The following is a 14,464-nucleotide window of genomic DNA, read 5'->3' as shown; positions in this document are numbered from 1 at the left end:
AGCAGGGGTTCGTCTTTCTCTCCAACTCGTCCCGCCCAGTGCTTCCCCGCCTGTGTGGCCTGCGTGCAGCGATGCAGCACGGTGACCCCGGCCGGGCGGCCGCAGTCCTGCAGAGTCTGCCTCGTGAGGACGAGGGGAGGGCTGTCGTGAGGACGAGGGGGGGAGGGCTGTCGTCAGGCATCTGGGGGTGGTCATGTCGCCCTGACATCAGATAAACCGAGCAGCGTTGGGTACCTTGACGCCTGCTTTCTTTGTAACCACTGTGGTTTTGTTGACTCACTAGCTAGCTTGGTGACCTGACGGCTAAATGCCGGCTTTACCCGTTACTCATGCGCAGTGTGTTTTGTTTAGGACCTGCCTGACACGATTCACATCGGGGGACGGATCGCACCGAGGACTGTGTGGGATTATGTCGGCAAACTCAAGTCCTCCGTGTCGAAGGTACTGCGTACAGTCTGCACCCACGGACAAGTGCTCTGCCCTCAGCTCACATCCTGATGGGTTCGCCCCTGAAGTGTCAGCCTGTAACTTTTTTTTTTTTTTTTCTTTTTTTTTTCTGAAGCTGGAAACAGGGAGAGACAGTCAGACAGACTCCCGCATGCGCCCGACCGGGATCCACCCGGCACGCCCACCAGGGGTGATGCTCTGCCCATCCTGGGCGTCGCCATGTTGCAACCAGAGCCACTCTAGCGCCTGAGGAAGAGGCCACAGAGCCATCCCCAGCGCCCAGGCCATCTTTGCTCCAATGGAGCCTCAGCTGCGGGAGGGGAAGAGAGAGACAGAGAGGAAAGCGCGGTGGAGGGGTGGAGAAGCAAATGGGTGCTTCTCCCGTGTGCCCTGGCTGGGAATTGGACCCGGGTCCTCCGCACGCTAGGCCGACGCTCTACCGCTGAGCCAACCGGCCAGGGCTCAGCCTGTAACTTGTTTGACGTTTCCAGGTGAACGTCTGAAGTTCAGTTTGGCATGCGTGTGAGCACCACGGTGCCGAATTTGTGCTACTGGTTTACCGTAATGTGCGTGCAGGACCATGTCAGTGAGGGACCCCTTCCTGTTGTACTTGTGGGTGGAGGAGTGGGCGAGCCCGACGTGGACATCGTGGCTTGCTGGGCGGCCGAGCTTCACCACAGCCACTGTTCTCGGGCCGTGGGGTTCAGACCCTCTGGTCTAGCTTAGCAGGCTGGTGGTAGAGGCTCCGGCAGGGTCTGTCGCTCATGAGCTCCCCTGCACGTGGACTGTCTGAAAGCTACGAGAGCCCAGCAGGCAGAGGCCGTTTTGAGGGCCCAAGGCCTCGCCCAGCAGCCTGGCCCCTTGTCCTGTGCTGCGTCCGCCACCCCATCACTAACCTGACGTCAGGGCAACAGAGGTGACATGGAATTCAGAGCCACACGTCCATCCTCTCTGAGCCGTGGGCCGATGTCCCCATGCTGTCTGTGTTGCAGGAGCTGTGCCTGATCCGCTTCCACCCCGCCACGGAGGAGGAGGAGGTGGCCTACGTCTCCCTCCTTTCTGACCCGTGGGCCGATGTCCCCATGCTGTCTGTGTTGCAGGAGCTGTGCCTGATCCGCTTCCACCCCGCCACGGAGGAGGAGGAGGTGGCCTACGTCTCCCTCCTTTCTGACCCGTGGGCCGATGTCCCCATGCTGTTTGTGTTGCAGGAGCTGTGCCTGATCCGCTTCCACCCCGCCACGGAGGAGGAGGAGGTGGCCTACGTCTCCCTCCACTCCTACTTCAGCAGCCGCGGCCGCTTCGGCGTGGTCGCCAACAACAGCAGGCGCATCAAGGACCTCTACCTGATCCCGCTGAGTGCCGAGGACCCCGTTCCGTCCAAGCTCTTGCCTTTTGAGGGACCAGGTAAGCACTGGCTTTGTGGGTGGTGCTCAGGCCCTCTGATCACACGTGTCCCTCTCCAGACACCGAGCCACGCCGCCTCCTGTGCTGACGAGGGGCAGGAACTAGCCGTCGCAGGAAGCGGTTTTTAGCCGCAGAACACAGCTCGAGGCTATTGGGGGACGGCACTAGAAGTGCCCTTGTTACTGGTGTAAGTCTTAGAAAAGCTTTATGAAGGGGGAAACCCACAGCATCCAGTCAGCCTTGCCCGGCCTTGGGTCAGTGCCAGGAGCATGGAGAAGACCCCAGGAGGGGAGGGGCCACCCCAGAAGCTGGTCTCCTTGCCTCTCCCTGGGGGGCTCCTGCCGACACTCCGCTCAGGAGGTGAACAGATACCAGTCAGGCTCTCTCTGTCGGGGCGTAATTTTCAGGAGAGGCAAGAAATGGTAGTAAAATATTTCCAGAAATAATTACTTTTAAATCGTCTCAGATTTTAGCAAGCTTTTTTTATTTTCCGCAAAATACTTTGTGTTTCTTTTCTTATAAAATGGTGCTTTTGTAGGATTACTTTCAAATTAGCTTTTAAGAAAGTCTGGGCTTGTCAAGGGGTTGAGGGAGGTTCCAGGAAGACCTGTTCTCTGAGGGCTCAGTTCTCTGGACCCTGAGAAGAAGCGGGCAGAAGACACCTCACTGACATGTCTCCTTGGCCGTGAAGTCCCCGGGGATTCACAGTGCCAGATGATGACAGGGACACGTGGTGAATGCTCTTTGAAGGGCTGTGTCCTAGAGGCGGTGGCTGCACGCTCTGACCATCGCCAGTGCTGCCTGCCCCGGCACTCCCTGCCCTTGGCCCCGTCAGCAGGCTGCACGCCCTCCCCAGCCACGGGCCACATCCCCATGGCACCCACACGAGCAAGGCTGGGGCCCCACGCCCGCAGACACGCCCCGGGCTGCTGGACCCCACGTCAGTACAGGGGGGCTTGGCGCCGACCTCAGAACTGCGCCCACACGGGCTGTCGGCGTCCGATCCCAGGTCGGTGTTTGCTGGCAGGGCCCATCAGGCTGTCTCAATGCTCAAGACGTTTTAAAAGCCCAGCACTTGAGGGTGTCCTCTCTCCTATCCCTTGGGGTAAAGACATGCTACCTGGTGGGTGGCAGAAAGACCCTTGGTGGAGGTTGCTGGTGAGCTGCTCTGAGAAGCGGCTGGCTGGCTCCCTGGATGACACGAGGGGAGAGTCCTGTGTCCCTGAAGGTGAGATGAAGAAGCTGACTTCTCAGACACCTGGGAGGAACCTCCGGTCAGTCACAAGTGCGATGCTGTGTGTGGGGTCCAGGGAGCGTGGGATTTGGTAACGTGGACAGTCCCAGCATAGAGCCCTGTTGACAGAGATGTGGGCTAGCACGTCCTGGGTCTGAGTCCCTCTGGATGCCGTCCTGCACTGCCCGTGGGCAGGCTCACCTGTCGGGAGGAGAAGCCCCCTCGGGTGGGGCACTGGCGACCACGGGGCACTCTGGGCACACAGGATGGGCCGGGTGCCCCTCACACTCCTGGGGCTCAGCTACTCCCTGAGGGGCACCCAGAGGACCCCAGCTTCTCATCCACAATAACAAATGGTGATAAGAGTTTTAGAAACTAATAATCATTTTTTGCCCATAAGCTCTTAAAGGTTTTTGTTTTGTTTTTAAGTTTAAGGGCTTCTTTTAAATCTAAGCCTGTTTAGTATGTTATTTTTCTGATGTCATTGTCTGACTTATATATCAGTGTCCATGTGTATTTTATACACTTCACATCAGCCAAAACTGACCCCAGGCCAGGACCTGTGCCTGTCCTGCTTCACGTGTTCATAGTGTGACTTGGTGCGCTCCAGATGTAGTGTCCATGTGTCCTGGTTTTGTGGTTGTGTGTGTGTGTGTGTGTGCGCGCGCGCGAGAGAGAGAGAGAGAGAGAGAGAGAGAGAACGCATTCATGTGTGCGCATACGCCTGTGGTTGGAAAGTGGGTGGGGTGTTTCTCCTGTCTCGGTCGTCCCTGTCTTCACAGAGCTGGTCTCTGTACAGCGTCCTCTGAAGGCACAGGCCCGGTCACAGGGCGGTGGTGACGTCCCTCAGCAGAGTAGCTGGCAGGTGTGAACACATGCTCCTGGGCAAGCGCTGGCCACATGGCCTGACCCCTGTGCTGTCCGCAGCTGTCCCTCACAGGGTGGGCTGTCCGTGGGGCACAGGCCTGGGAGAGCACAGCTCCAGCGTCAGGAGCCACAGTCTGCTGGGTGGGGGGCCTTCAGAGAGGGACCGGCTTGCACCCACCACAGACCCACAGACGGAAGGTGCAGGTGTCCGGCCGCGGGAGCCCAGTCGGTACACAGCAGGCCCCAAGCTCCACACTGGAGATGTGAGTGCAGAGACTGACGGCGCCAACACCGAGTTCAGAGGCCAGGATCCTGCCCTGCCCCCACGTGGTCAGGGCCGCATGCTGTCTCAGCCACACTCGGGGCAGCAGCCACGGGAGCTGGGCCCTCAGCCCCTCCTCGGTCCCGGCTGGCTCATGAGCATTTCAGAACACAGCCTGCTCGAGTTGCAGGATGTTCCCGTCCTCACGTACTTCTGTGACCGTCCACAGAAACGCCAGGTGGTCCCGTGTGACACGGTGGCATTTTAATAACGTGGCAGCATAACTTCAGAGGACAGCTGCAAAGCTTGGGTCCCTCCGGTCCAGCTGAGTGTCTTCACTGCGGTTGTTAGCTCAGCTCTGCCGCTGACCCTGACGCTTCACCACTGGCGACCGGGTCAGATTGGACGCCTGTCTTGTGTCTTTCCCCAAGGGACCCAGCCCTCCCAAGTGACAGGCAGGCTCAGGGTCCTTATTCAGAGTGGCTGTCGAGGAACCTGGGTCTCTAATGCGTAGGCGTGCACTGGCAGAGGGCAGGGACTGCCTTCCGAGGTGCTGCGTGGACAGGGCCCTTTCTCAGACGCTCGCGTCCCTGGTCTTTCTGTACTCGAAGTAGCTGGCAGTTCTGTGACTTCTGTGTCAGGTAAGCATCTCTCTGTGTGTGTATTTCTCTGTGCACTGTGGTCCAAGCCAAATGCAGTATTGAATGTATTTTTCTCTTTCAAACTCAATAAAAAATATTCCATAGAAACTGGTCATCATTTGTTTGACTCAGCCGTGTGGCAGCTCTCGGTACTGTCCCAGGTGCAGCGGTGGAGGCAGAGCCCGCCTCTGCTGTCCACCAGCAGACGTGACTTAACCAGTAGTGCAGCCCAGGGGGTGTGGGCCATGCTGCTCGAGCCCCCTGGATGGAGATGGACGACACTTAGCTAGCTGAGGCACACCGAGCCAGTGGCTCTATGTAGGTCCTGTGGGTTGTGTGTGTGTATGCGTTTGTGTGTGTGTGTGGAGGACGGCCAGGTACCCCGCCACCCTTGTATCTGCCTGATCTTTTCTTCCTGTCCAGTTACACTAAGGACTGTCACCCCTGACCCCCATACCTTTTCTGTTGCAGCAGGTGGGGAAGTTTTGTTGGGACAGATTCAGTTTAAGAGGACTTCCAGTTTAAATAATGGAGAGTGGAGCGTGCCAGAAAGATTTAGGGATAATAGCAGCATTTTGGTAGTTCGAGGGTTAAGGAGTCAGTCATTAAAACTAAGCGGCATGTGATGTGCAGCGTGTGAGGTTTGGGGTGTGCGGGGCCCCAGGACTGCTTTCTCCCCGCCACTTCCCTCCCCTTGAGCCCTGCGCCCGACACACCTGGATGTGGTCCTCTTGGCCTGGTCTCAGAAAATCGGGTGGCACCCACCTCTCCAGATGCCCCTGTCCCTGCGCCTTCTCGGGTGGGGGATCTAATGGTAACACCAAGCGGAGGCTGCCCTTACCTGTGTTCCCTTGGGACCGGTCCATGGAGCTCCAGTTCCATCCACACAGTCCAGTCCAGAGGTCCACAAGCGCTCCGGCCCTGCAGAGAGGGCAGCAGCGGCAGCCTGGACTCCTTGTCCAGGACGCAGATGTTCCAGTTAGCCAGCCCCGTATCCCCACCCCCAGGGTTTGTTCTCATCTGGCCTCCCTCAGAAGGGAGGTGAGAGCATAGCGCTTCTACCAGTGGGGATGTAGGCCCCCCGCCATCCTGAGCTGGAGCCCCAGTCCTCACTCACCGGCCCGGCCCCTGCTCTTCACCTCAGCTCCCAGCCTTCCGGGGCTGCTCCAGCTGGTGACACCGCCTCCCAGCAGTGGGTGACCTCCCCTTACAAACACCTCCTGTCTCAGTGACAGTTGCCTCCAAGGCCCAGCATAGACCAGTGAACTTTATATTTCGTTCCATAAACGTAAGCTGTTTCCAAGGTGCTAGTTACATTTGAGACATGCACACAGCTGTGACATGAGCGTAAGGACCAGATGATGAGATGTGACGGCTTCAGGACAAGGCTGTGCAGCTTGAAAGCCCAGTTTAAATTTGACATCTTGCGGGAGATGAGGGGGGAAATACAAAACTTAGACCCACCCCACTGGGGAGCTGTTGGGCCTCTTGCAGGCATGTGCAGGTGAGGTCGCCAGGAGCCGGAAGCAGTGAGAGATTCTACCTGCTCCTTCAATGCCTGTCTCCAGGTAGCTCCCTGTCCTCAAGTGTCACTGTTACATCACCCGTAGCTGTACCTTTGAATGTGACAGTAGAGGTTAAAGTCTCTAAACAGTTTTGCTGACTGGGGTTATTTTCATTAGTAAGCACATTAAGTCATTATAGATGGGTGCCTTCGTTAGTGAGGTACACAGGTCACAGGGCCAGAGACCATGTCTCCCTGGGTGTGGGACAGTGACTTCCCATCACACAGCTTACTGACCTGGGGCTTGATCAGTGCTACAAACCAGATCTGGGCGCTTCAGATGGTGAGGTGGGCTAGCCCCTCTGCGCTCAGGACCAGCCAGCCTGGGCCCTGGACTGTCAAGAGGACTGACCCACACTGCGGCTCCCGTGGGGCCAGGCACGGTCCTTTAGGACAGGAGGCTCCCAGGGCTGCCTCCTAGTGGGTTCCACGAGTTCTCCCCACGTGCACCTGCTCTGCCAGCCCTGGGGCCACTGTCAACAGAGTGTGGCCCACATGGGCCAGAGCAGCCAGTCGGCAGCTGACCATCCCCCAACACTGGACTCGAGTAAGCTGCAGTGAGAGGAGCACTGTTTAAGTTAAAAGCTGAATTCATGTCCATCAGAAAGCAGACTTGGTAGAGGGCCCTTCACCTCTCATCTGCCTGATCTAGCCCCTGCTCCCTCTGCCCAGCTAGCTCATCCCTCCCCGGCACGCGGCTCTTCTGATGGGCAGGGAGGTGTTCTGGAAGCCCTTTCTCTCGTGAAGGTGGGGAGGGCCTGGGTGTTTGGGTGCGGGTCTTCAGAGGGCAGCCCGAGAAGCAGGGGCCCTTAGAGCACTGCGAGGGAGGGAGGGGCAGCACATGGTTTGTGGGGCGGTTCTGGGTCACCCTGCAGTGCCTGCTCCTGGCCGGAGGGACCCCCTCCACTACCCTGTGAGCTCAGCCTGTCAGCCCACCGCTGCTGGGGTTTAGGAACATGAAAAACACTGAATAGCGAAGCAGTTGTGGGATCTTAAAAATCACGCACTTTTCTAGTGAGAATCTAACCTGAGGGTCCATATACCGCAGTCGAGTTAAATGACCTATAAATTGGATTTATACATTTTGATTGATTTTGGGTATCTTGTATTGAAACACTTTCTGTGCAGCAATCCTCTTTGAATTACTGCTTTTGTGGCTTAGGGGGTTTTGGTGTTGCCCTTTGTGGTAGTCTGGATTTAGTCTGACTGGGGTGGGGGTGGGGTCCGTGACTGAGATACTAGCATTCCTGAAGTAATGTCACCGCAGCTTGGAGTATTCGGAATAGCCCTTTAGGAAGCACGAAGCGCCTCTCCTGACGATGCTGGGTCCTCCCTCAGCTCCCGTGCGTCTTCTCCGCCTCCCTCAGCCCCTTGTCTCAGCCCCACGTCCTGTGTCTGCAGAGACTGGGCATTAATTAGCTCTCGGGCAGGTGATGCCCGTGGAACATCTTCTAAAGCCAGAAGAATACTTGAGCCACATTAGTCAGCAGTTTCCCCGTTCGTGGTCTTTTTGACACTGGCCACCAGGGAACTTAACCTCATGGAGTGGGCCGCATCGATCGCGATAATCATGATCATTGTGAGTTGCAGATTGGTCCCTAATTGAACAATTAATATTAGGTTGTGGAGTTTAACGTAGGTACTGCAACTCCTCTAAGTTAGAGGCCTGAAGGGCTGACACCTTCCTGGCATGTCGCGAGAACCAGGGTTTGTTCAGCAGCCACCCCGGTTTGTCCGCGTGTCCCTCCTGTGGATGGTTAGAGATGGCCGCCCCGCCTCTTGCCACACTGTTGCTTGGGTAGGTGTACTCTGAAATCCACAACGTAAATTCTGACAAGAGGGGTGAATTGACTTGTGAGTAGGTCCCTTGATGTGGAGCACGGGCCTGGGGGTGGGTCCCTCGCCAGCAGACAGCTTACCCAGGTGTTCGCCATCTTCTGCAGAAAGCGCTCAAAGACACGTGATGTCACCTCGCCCAGAATTCCCACCTCCGCTCGTGACAGCCTTCCCCATGACCCCCCGACGGACGTTCACCTCCGAAGCCCAGAGCGGAGCCTAGAGTCTGAAATCTGCACAAATATTTTGTCTTTTTTGTCTTTCAGGTCTGGAGTCACCGCGTCCCAACATAATCCTCGGGTTAGTCATCTGTCAGAAAATGAAACGTCCCCCAAACGCTGGGGAGCTGGACAAGGCGGAGGAGAAGCGGCCCCGGCTGCAGCCTGCGGAGGAGGCGGACGTGGCGGTCTACCCCAAGATGCCTCCGGCCTCGCAGTCTGAGAAGAAGGCCTCCAAGTATCAGCTCAGCTCTGGGGATGTGGCCGTGGGCGCCACACCCCCAGGGTCCCCTCCACCCCCGCCACCTCTGCCAGAACCGCCAGCGTCGTCGTCCTCGTCCTCGTCGTCATCGTCATCATCATCATCATCGTCGTCGGTGTTGAAGATGCTGTCGTCCCTCAAGCCGGGAGCCGCCAGCACTGCCACGGCCCCCGCTGCGCCGGCCGCTGTAGCTGCAGCCGCTTCCTCCGCCTCCAAGACGGCTTCGCCGCTGGAGCACATCCTGCAGACCCTGTTTGGGAAGAAGAAGTCGTTTGACCCCGCGGCCCTCGAGCCTGGGGAGTCTGCCCCCGCCGCCCGCCCGGACGCCAAAGCCAAGGCGGACAGGCTGCCGGCGGCGCCCCTGCTGGACCCCATCGTCCAGCAGTTCGGCCAGCTCTCCAAAGAGAAGGTTGTGGAGGAAGAGGAGGACGACAGACCCTACGACCCTGAGGAAGAGTACGGTCCCGACAGGGCCTTCGATGCCCAGCTTGGGGGCCGCGGGAAGCGGCAGGACGGGGACAAGGCCCCCGAGACCACCGAGCGGGAGGACGTGGCCTACGACCCAGAGGACGAGACGATTTTAGAAGAGGCCAAAGTGACCATCGAGGACCTGCCCAACCGGATGTGTGCAGACGTCCGAGGGGGCTCCGTGGACAGGGCCGCTGGGTTTGCCGCTGCCCCCGCCCCCACCGCGGCCCCCTCCCTGGTGGAGCAGCAGAAGATGATCGAGGAGCTCAACAAGCAGATCGAGGAGCAGAAGAGACAAGTGGAGGAGCAGGAGGAGGCCCTCAGGCAGCAGCGGGCAGCCGCCAGTGTCTCCATGGCGCAGTTCTCCGTGTCCGAGGCGCTGATGTCCCCGCCCCCCAAGGCCTCGCTGCCCAAGGCCGAGCTCTTCCAGCTGGAGCCGCCCGCGGCCAGCAGGCCAGCGGTGCCCCCCACCAGTCAGGGGCCCGGTCCTGGCTTGGACCCGCGACAGAGCCGGGACCCCCGGCAGGCCCGGCGGCTGGCCGCGGAGAGCATCGAGGCCCCGGCCAGCGGTGCACCCAGCGCCCCGCCCACCAAAGACGTGCCCGGCGTCGCTACCGCTGCTACTGGTCAGGGGCCAGCACCTGGCCCAGAAGTGAAGGAACCAACCCCGCTATCCTGGGCTCCAGGGGACGAGGCCACCCCACCAGCCCAGCAGGACGGCCCCACAGGGGGGCCCTCAGAAAGCCAGGCCACACAGCCCGCCAACAGCAGCCTTCCCACAGCAGGTGGCCCTGCCCCGGCCAGGCCCGCCCGGAAGGTGCTGCTGCCCACACCGCCTAGCACCGCCTTCCCGCCCAGCTTCCCTGCGCTGGGCGACGGGCAGAGCTTCGGCTCTCCTGCGGGAAGGGACCCCTTCTCCAGCCCGGCGCTCGGGTCTCAGGACAGGCCCTTTGGCTCCTCCCAGTACGAGGATCCAAGAAATGCCCTGTTTGCTGACAAAAACGACCGCTTGGCTGCTGATGGCGAAGGGGACAGAGACACACCGTGCAGGCCTGGCGAGGGGGCTGCCCCGTTCCCCCCACCTGGACAGAAAGGGGGCCCCCCGCCCCAGTTCCAGGGCCAGCGTGAGCCCACACCCCGCACTTTTGGAATGTCAGGACCTCACGGCCCCGGCTTCCCAGGGCCCCGGGGGCAAGGGCCTCCCTTTTCGGAAGAGAATATTCCTTCCAACAGTGATGGACCAAGAGGGCCTCCGCCAGCCAGGTTTGGGGCCCAGAAGGGGCCCATCCCTTCCTTGTTCTCAGGGCCACACGGGCCACCGCCCTACGGGGACGGCAGGGGCCCCTCGCCCTCTCACCCGGGTGGGCCCAGAGGAGCAGCGCCACCCCAGTTCGAGGAGCGCAAGGATCCGCACGGGGACAAGCGGGAGTTCCAGGACGCCCAGCACAACGACATGGCCGGGCCCCCCGCCCAGTTTGAAGGACCGGAACACGGCCCGGCGATGGGGAACAGAGGCCCTGGACCCTTCCAGTTTGGAGGCCCACGGAGGCCTCTGCTGGCCCAGTTCAAAGGACCCCGGGGAGGCCCTCCTCCCTCTCAGTTTGGGGGTCAGAGAGGACCACCCCCTGGTCATTTTGTGGGTCCAAGGGGGCCACATCCTGGACAGTTTGACCCCGCCCGGGGTCCCCATCCTGGTCAGTTTGATGGACCCAGAGGCCAAGCACCAAATTTCATGCCGGGGCCCAGGGGAATGCCACCTCAGCAGTTTGAAGAGCAAAGGGTGAACTCGCCACCCAGATTTGCCAACCAGAGGCCTCCGGCACCCCTTCAGTTCGGTGGGCCAAGGGGGTCTGCGCCTTTTCCCGACAAGAGCGAGCCCCCCGCTCCCCGCTTCCATTTCCAGGGCCAGCCTCAGGGCATGAAGCCCGCGCCCAGGCCGCTCCTGGAGCTGCCCAGCCACCCACCCCAGCACCGAAAGGACCGGTGGGACGAGGCCGGGCCGCCCGCCCTGCCCTCCGGGGGGCCCGGCCCAGCCCCCGAGTCAGAGGCTCCGTGGGCCCCACCCGATTTCCGGGAGGGCAAAGGCCCAGAGTACAGGAACCAGACCGGGCCCAAGGACAAGCCGATAGATGAATCCGAGGCCCAGCTGGAGGGCCGACAGGGCCGCAACTTTGAGGACCGCCGGCGGGAGCGGGACCGGGACCACGGGAAGCCCTGGGAGCGGGAGCGCAGCCGGAACTGGAGCCGGGAGCGGGACTGGGACAGGGGCCGCGAGTGGGACCGGCACCGCGAGAAAGACTCCTGCCGAGAGCGCACCAACAGGGACCGGGACCGCGAGTGGGAGCGCAGCCGGGAGCGCAGTCGGGAGCGCAGCAGGAACAGGGACCGCGACCGGAGGCGGGATCGCGACAGGTCCCGCAGCAGAGACCGCGACCGGGACAAGGGCCGGGAGCGCGAGCGCGGCCGTGACCGCAAGGACCGCAGCAAAAGCAAAGAGAGCACGCGGGACCCCAAGCCCGAGGCCGCGCCCCCCCGCGCCGCCGATGCCTCCGCCTCCTCCTCCGCCTCCTCCGCGCACCCCTAGGCCGGGCCTCCGCGCCCACCTTCCTCACTTCAGAACCGGCTTCATAAAACGTGTTGAACAAATTGCTTTTTGAAATAGCTGTGAACTTAAGTGAATAGAATATTCTGGACTTGAAATTAACTGTAATTTTGTATATAATCTTTCTTAAAAATTTCACATCTTTACAATTCTGACACTTTTTTTAAAAAAAAACAAAACGAAGAATTTAATATTTCCATTTAGAATGACTGAAATGGGAAAGTGTCTACAAAAGCATATTGCTTTTTGAGATTATAGAGTATTCTTTTCCAGTAACTTGACTGTGGTAAGTTTTAAGGGATTTCTGTGGACCTGAGAGCCATACCTTCGCTGACATCTCACCTGTGTTTCTAGGTTTCCAAAAGTGGTCCTGGTGGGTGTCCGTGGCTCTCCCGGGGGTGGTGGTGCCCGGCCATGGGTAACACCCCCGTGGTGTGCTCACGGGAGCCGGTGACATTAGCCTTCTGGAATGTTGAGAAACGCAAAACTTACTAACACGTTTTCCTCTCTTCCTAAAGAAATCTGAATTACAAATTTCAACCAGGAAATAACTGTTTCTTAGTTTTTGCTCAGTTTTTAGGTATCACCTTATGCCCCCCCCCCCAAGAAAACATGACTGAAAGCAACATCTAAGTACAAATTGTTGCATTCTAAGTAACAGTTTATCGAAAAGGTTTCCATTTTATCAGCCTAAAAGGGAAAAAGGAACAAATTCAGTGTGCTTTAAAGGGTTGCTGGGAGGGTTTGATTTCAGTCATCAGAACAGTTTGTTCCTTGAACTTCAACTTTTGCACAGTTCTTCCTACATCTGGGGTGGGGTTCTCTCTAAACTGTTGTATTTGTCGGGGTCAATTTTAAAGTTTGTCTTCGAAAATGGAACACTATTTGTATGAAGTCCACAATGGAAAGCAGTGATTCTAGTCCGGGGTGAGGAACCGGAGCGCTTCCCACTGTGAGGGGCAGCAGCCGCCCCTTAGCCTGTATTTTTTCAAGCTCCGAAGTAAGAGAGAAAACCTTGCTAATTTATTTGACTGTACAGAATACACTTTGATAATTTTTTTATATTTTTCATAAACTTACTTTTGCAAACGTCAGGTTAGAGCGTCTCCTGTTGTTGCCTGGAGTCTGGTTTCTGTCCCGCTGTGCACTGCCGCGGCCGTCAGAGGGGCGGGCTGGTGTGACAGCCAGCGTCAAGGCCCAACAGCTAGTATTGATGTGAAGGTTTTTTTTACATATAAAACAAATTTTTCTAATTTAAATACACAAATGTAAAAAAATCAAGTGCATTTTCTGTAAGTTGTATTTTATATTGTAAAGTATGATATCACTGTCCATTAACACTTGGGACTGGTAGGTTTTGTTACTTGAAGTAGAATAAATATCTGCCGAGGTTTCTGTCTGTGTGGTCGCGTCCTCCACGTTGGAATGTTGGGGCTGGACGGGGAGGCCTCGGCCACCCTCTTCTTGCCCGTTGACCTGAAGACCCCCCTGGGCTCGGGGGGTGTGCCCGCCTCAGAACACGGGACCATTGCTGCGCTGGGGAGTCCTCGGTCCTGCGTGACTTCTGTGACAGTTGGTCTCGTCTTGTGCGTGGTCCGTGACACCTGTCGCCCTGCTGCCCTCCAGCCGTGACCCCGTCTAGTGTCGGGGTGCAGTGCTGTGCAGAGCATGGCTCCAGGGGCCCGAGGAGTGAGGACTGAGCTCGAGGACATGGCCCAGGTCCCAGCGCCATGTGTCTCTGTCAGGGACGTCCTGGGGCTGCCACTCGCTGTCACCGCTGGTCCCTGTGCTTCAGCCACCTCGGCTGCTGTGAGTGAGGGGGAAGGGGCTCTTTCACCAGAAAGCTCAAGGTCCTGGGGTCCCCGCTCTTCCCAGCTCTCCCACCCAGCACAGGGACAGGCAGGGATCATGGTATGGCCGTGCTCTTGAAGAGGCCTGAGCCCACAGATCTGAGAGCCTGCCACGTCTGTTCCCCCTCTAAACTCGGGTCGGCCAGGTGTCACACGGCCACCTCTCCTGCAAAGGAAGAAATCAGGGCTGTCGGTGAAAAACAGGAGGGATGAAGCCACAGTGTCACCCACTGCATGTCAGAAAACTGACCATCACAAGTGCCGGTGAAACGTGGCCGGTGGGCACTGTCCTGCTGGCCCCCCCAGAGGGCCCTGCACACAGACACACAGGACCTCTGTGGCCGCAATGTTGTAAAGGGAGCAGGAAGGGCAGGTAAGGAAAACTGTTTAAAGAGGCTGCTTTATACAGAGCAGTCTTTTTTGTTATTGTTGTTTTTATAGAGAGAGAGTCAGAGAGAAGGATAGACAGGGACAAACAGGAATGGAGAGAGATGAGAAGCATCAATCATCAGTTTTTTGTTGCGACACCTTAGTTGTTCATTGATTGCTTTCTCATATGTGCTTTGACTGGGGGCTACAGCAGACCGAGTAACCCCTTGCTGGAGCCAGCGACCCTGGGTCCAAGCTGGTGAGCTTTTGCTCAAACCAGATGAGATCGCGCTCAAGCTGGCGATCTCGGGGTCTCGAACCTGGGTCCTCTGCCTCCCAGTCCAACACTCTATCCACTGCGCCACCGCCTGGTCAGGCGGAGCAGTCGGTTTTAAAAGATTGAGAAACTGTCCTAAAGGAAGACTCCCGTTCACAAGCCT

At 58.3% G+C, this 14,464-nt stretch overlaps 1 protein-coding gene across 6 annotated transcripts in view; it reads left to right on the top strand.

Moving 5' to 3' along the window:
• Positions 1-13,198, top strand: part of DIDO1 (death inducer-obliterator 1) — a 53,101-nt gene extending 39,903 nt beyond the window's left edge. For 5 of the 6 annotated variants that reach the window (XM_066384361.1, XM_066384360.1, XM_066384358.1 and 2 more), the window contains exons 15-17: positions 352-441; positions 1,656-1,851; positions 8,522-13,198. In XM_066384361.1, the coding sequence (XP_066240458.1) occupies positions 352-441; positions 1,656-1,851; positions 8,522-11,787 (3,552 nt within the window). In that variant the 3' untranslated portion in view covers positions 11,788-13,198. The remainder of the gene's footprint in view (positions 1-351; positions 442-1,655; positions 1,852-8,521) is intronic. The other variant, XM_066384363.1, reaches the window with a different exon arrangement.
• The last annotated feature ends 1,266 nt before the right edge of the window (positions 13,199-14,464 follow it).

The sequence above is a fragment of the Saccopteryx leptura genome, chromosome 5, assembly GCF_036850995.1.
Source record: "Saccopteryx leptura isolate mSacLep1 chromosome 5, mSacLep1_pri_phased_curated, whole genome shotgun sequence".
Taxonomy (NCBI): domain Eukaryota; kingdom Metazoa; phylum Chordata; class Mammalia; order Chiroptera; family Emballonuridae; genus Saccopteryx; species Saccopteryx leptura.
Note: the sequence above shows the minus strand (reverse complement) of the source record. Positions and strands in the feature narration are given on the sequence as shown.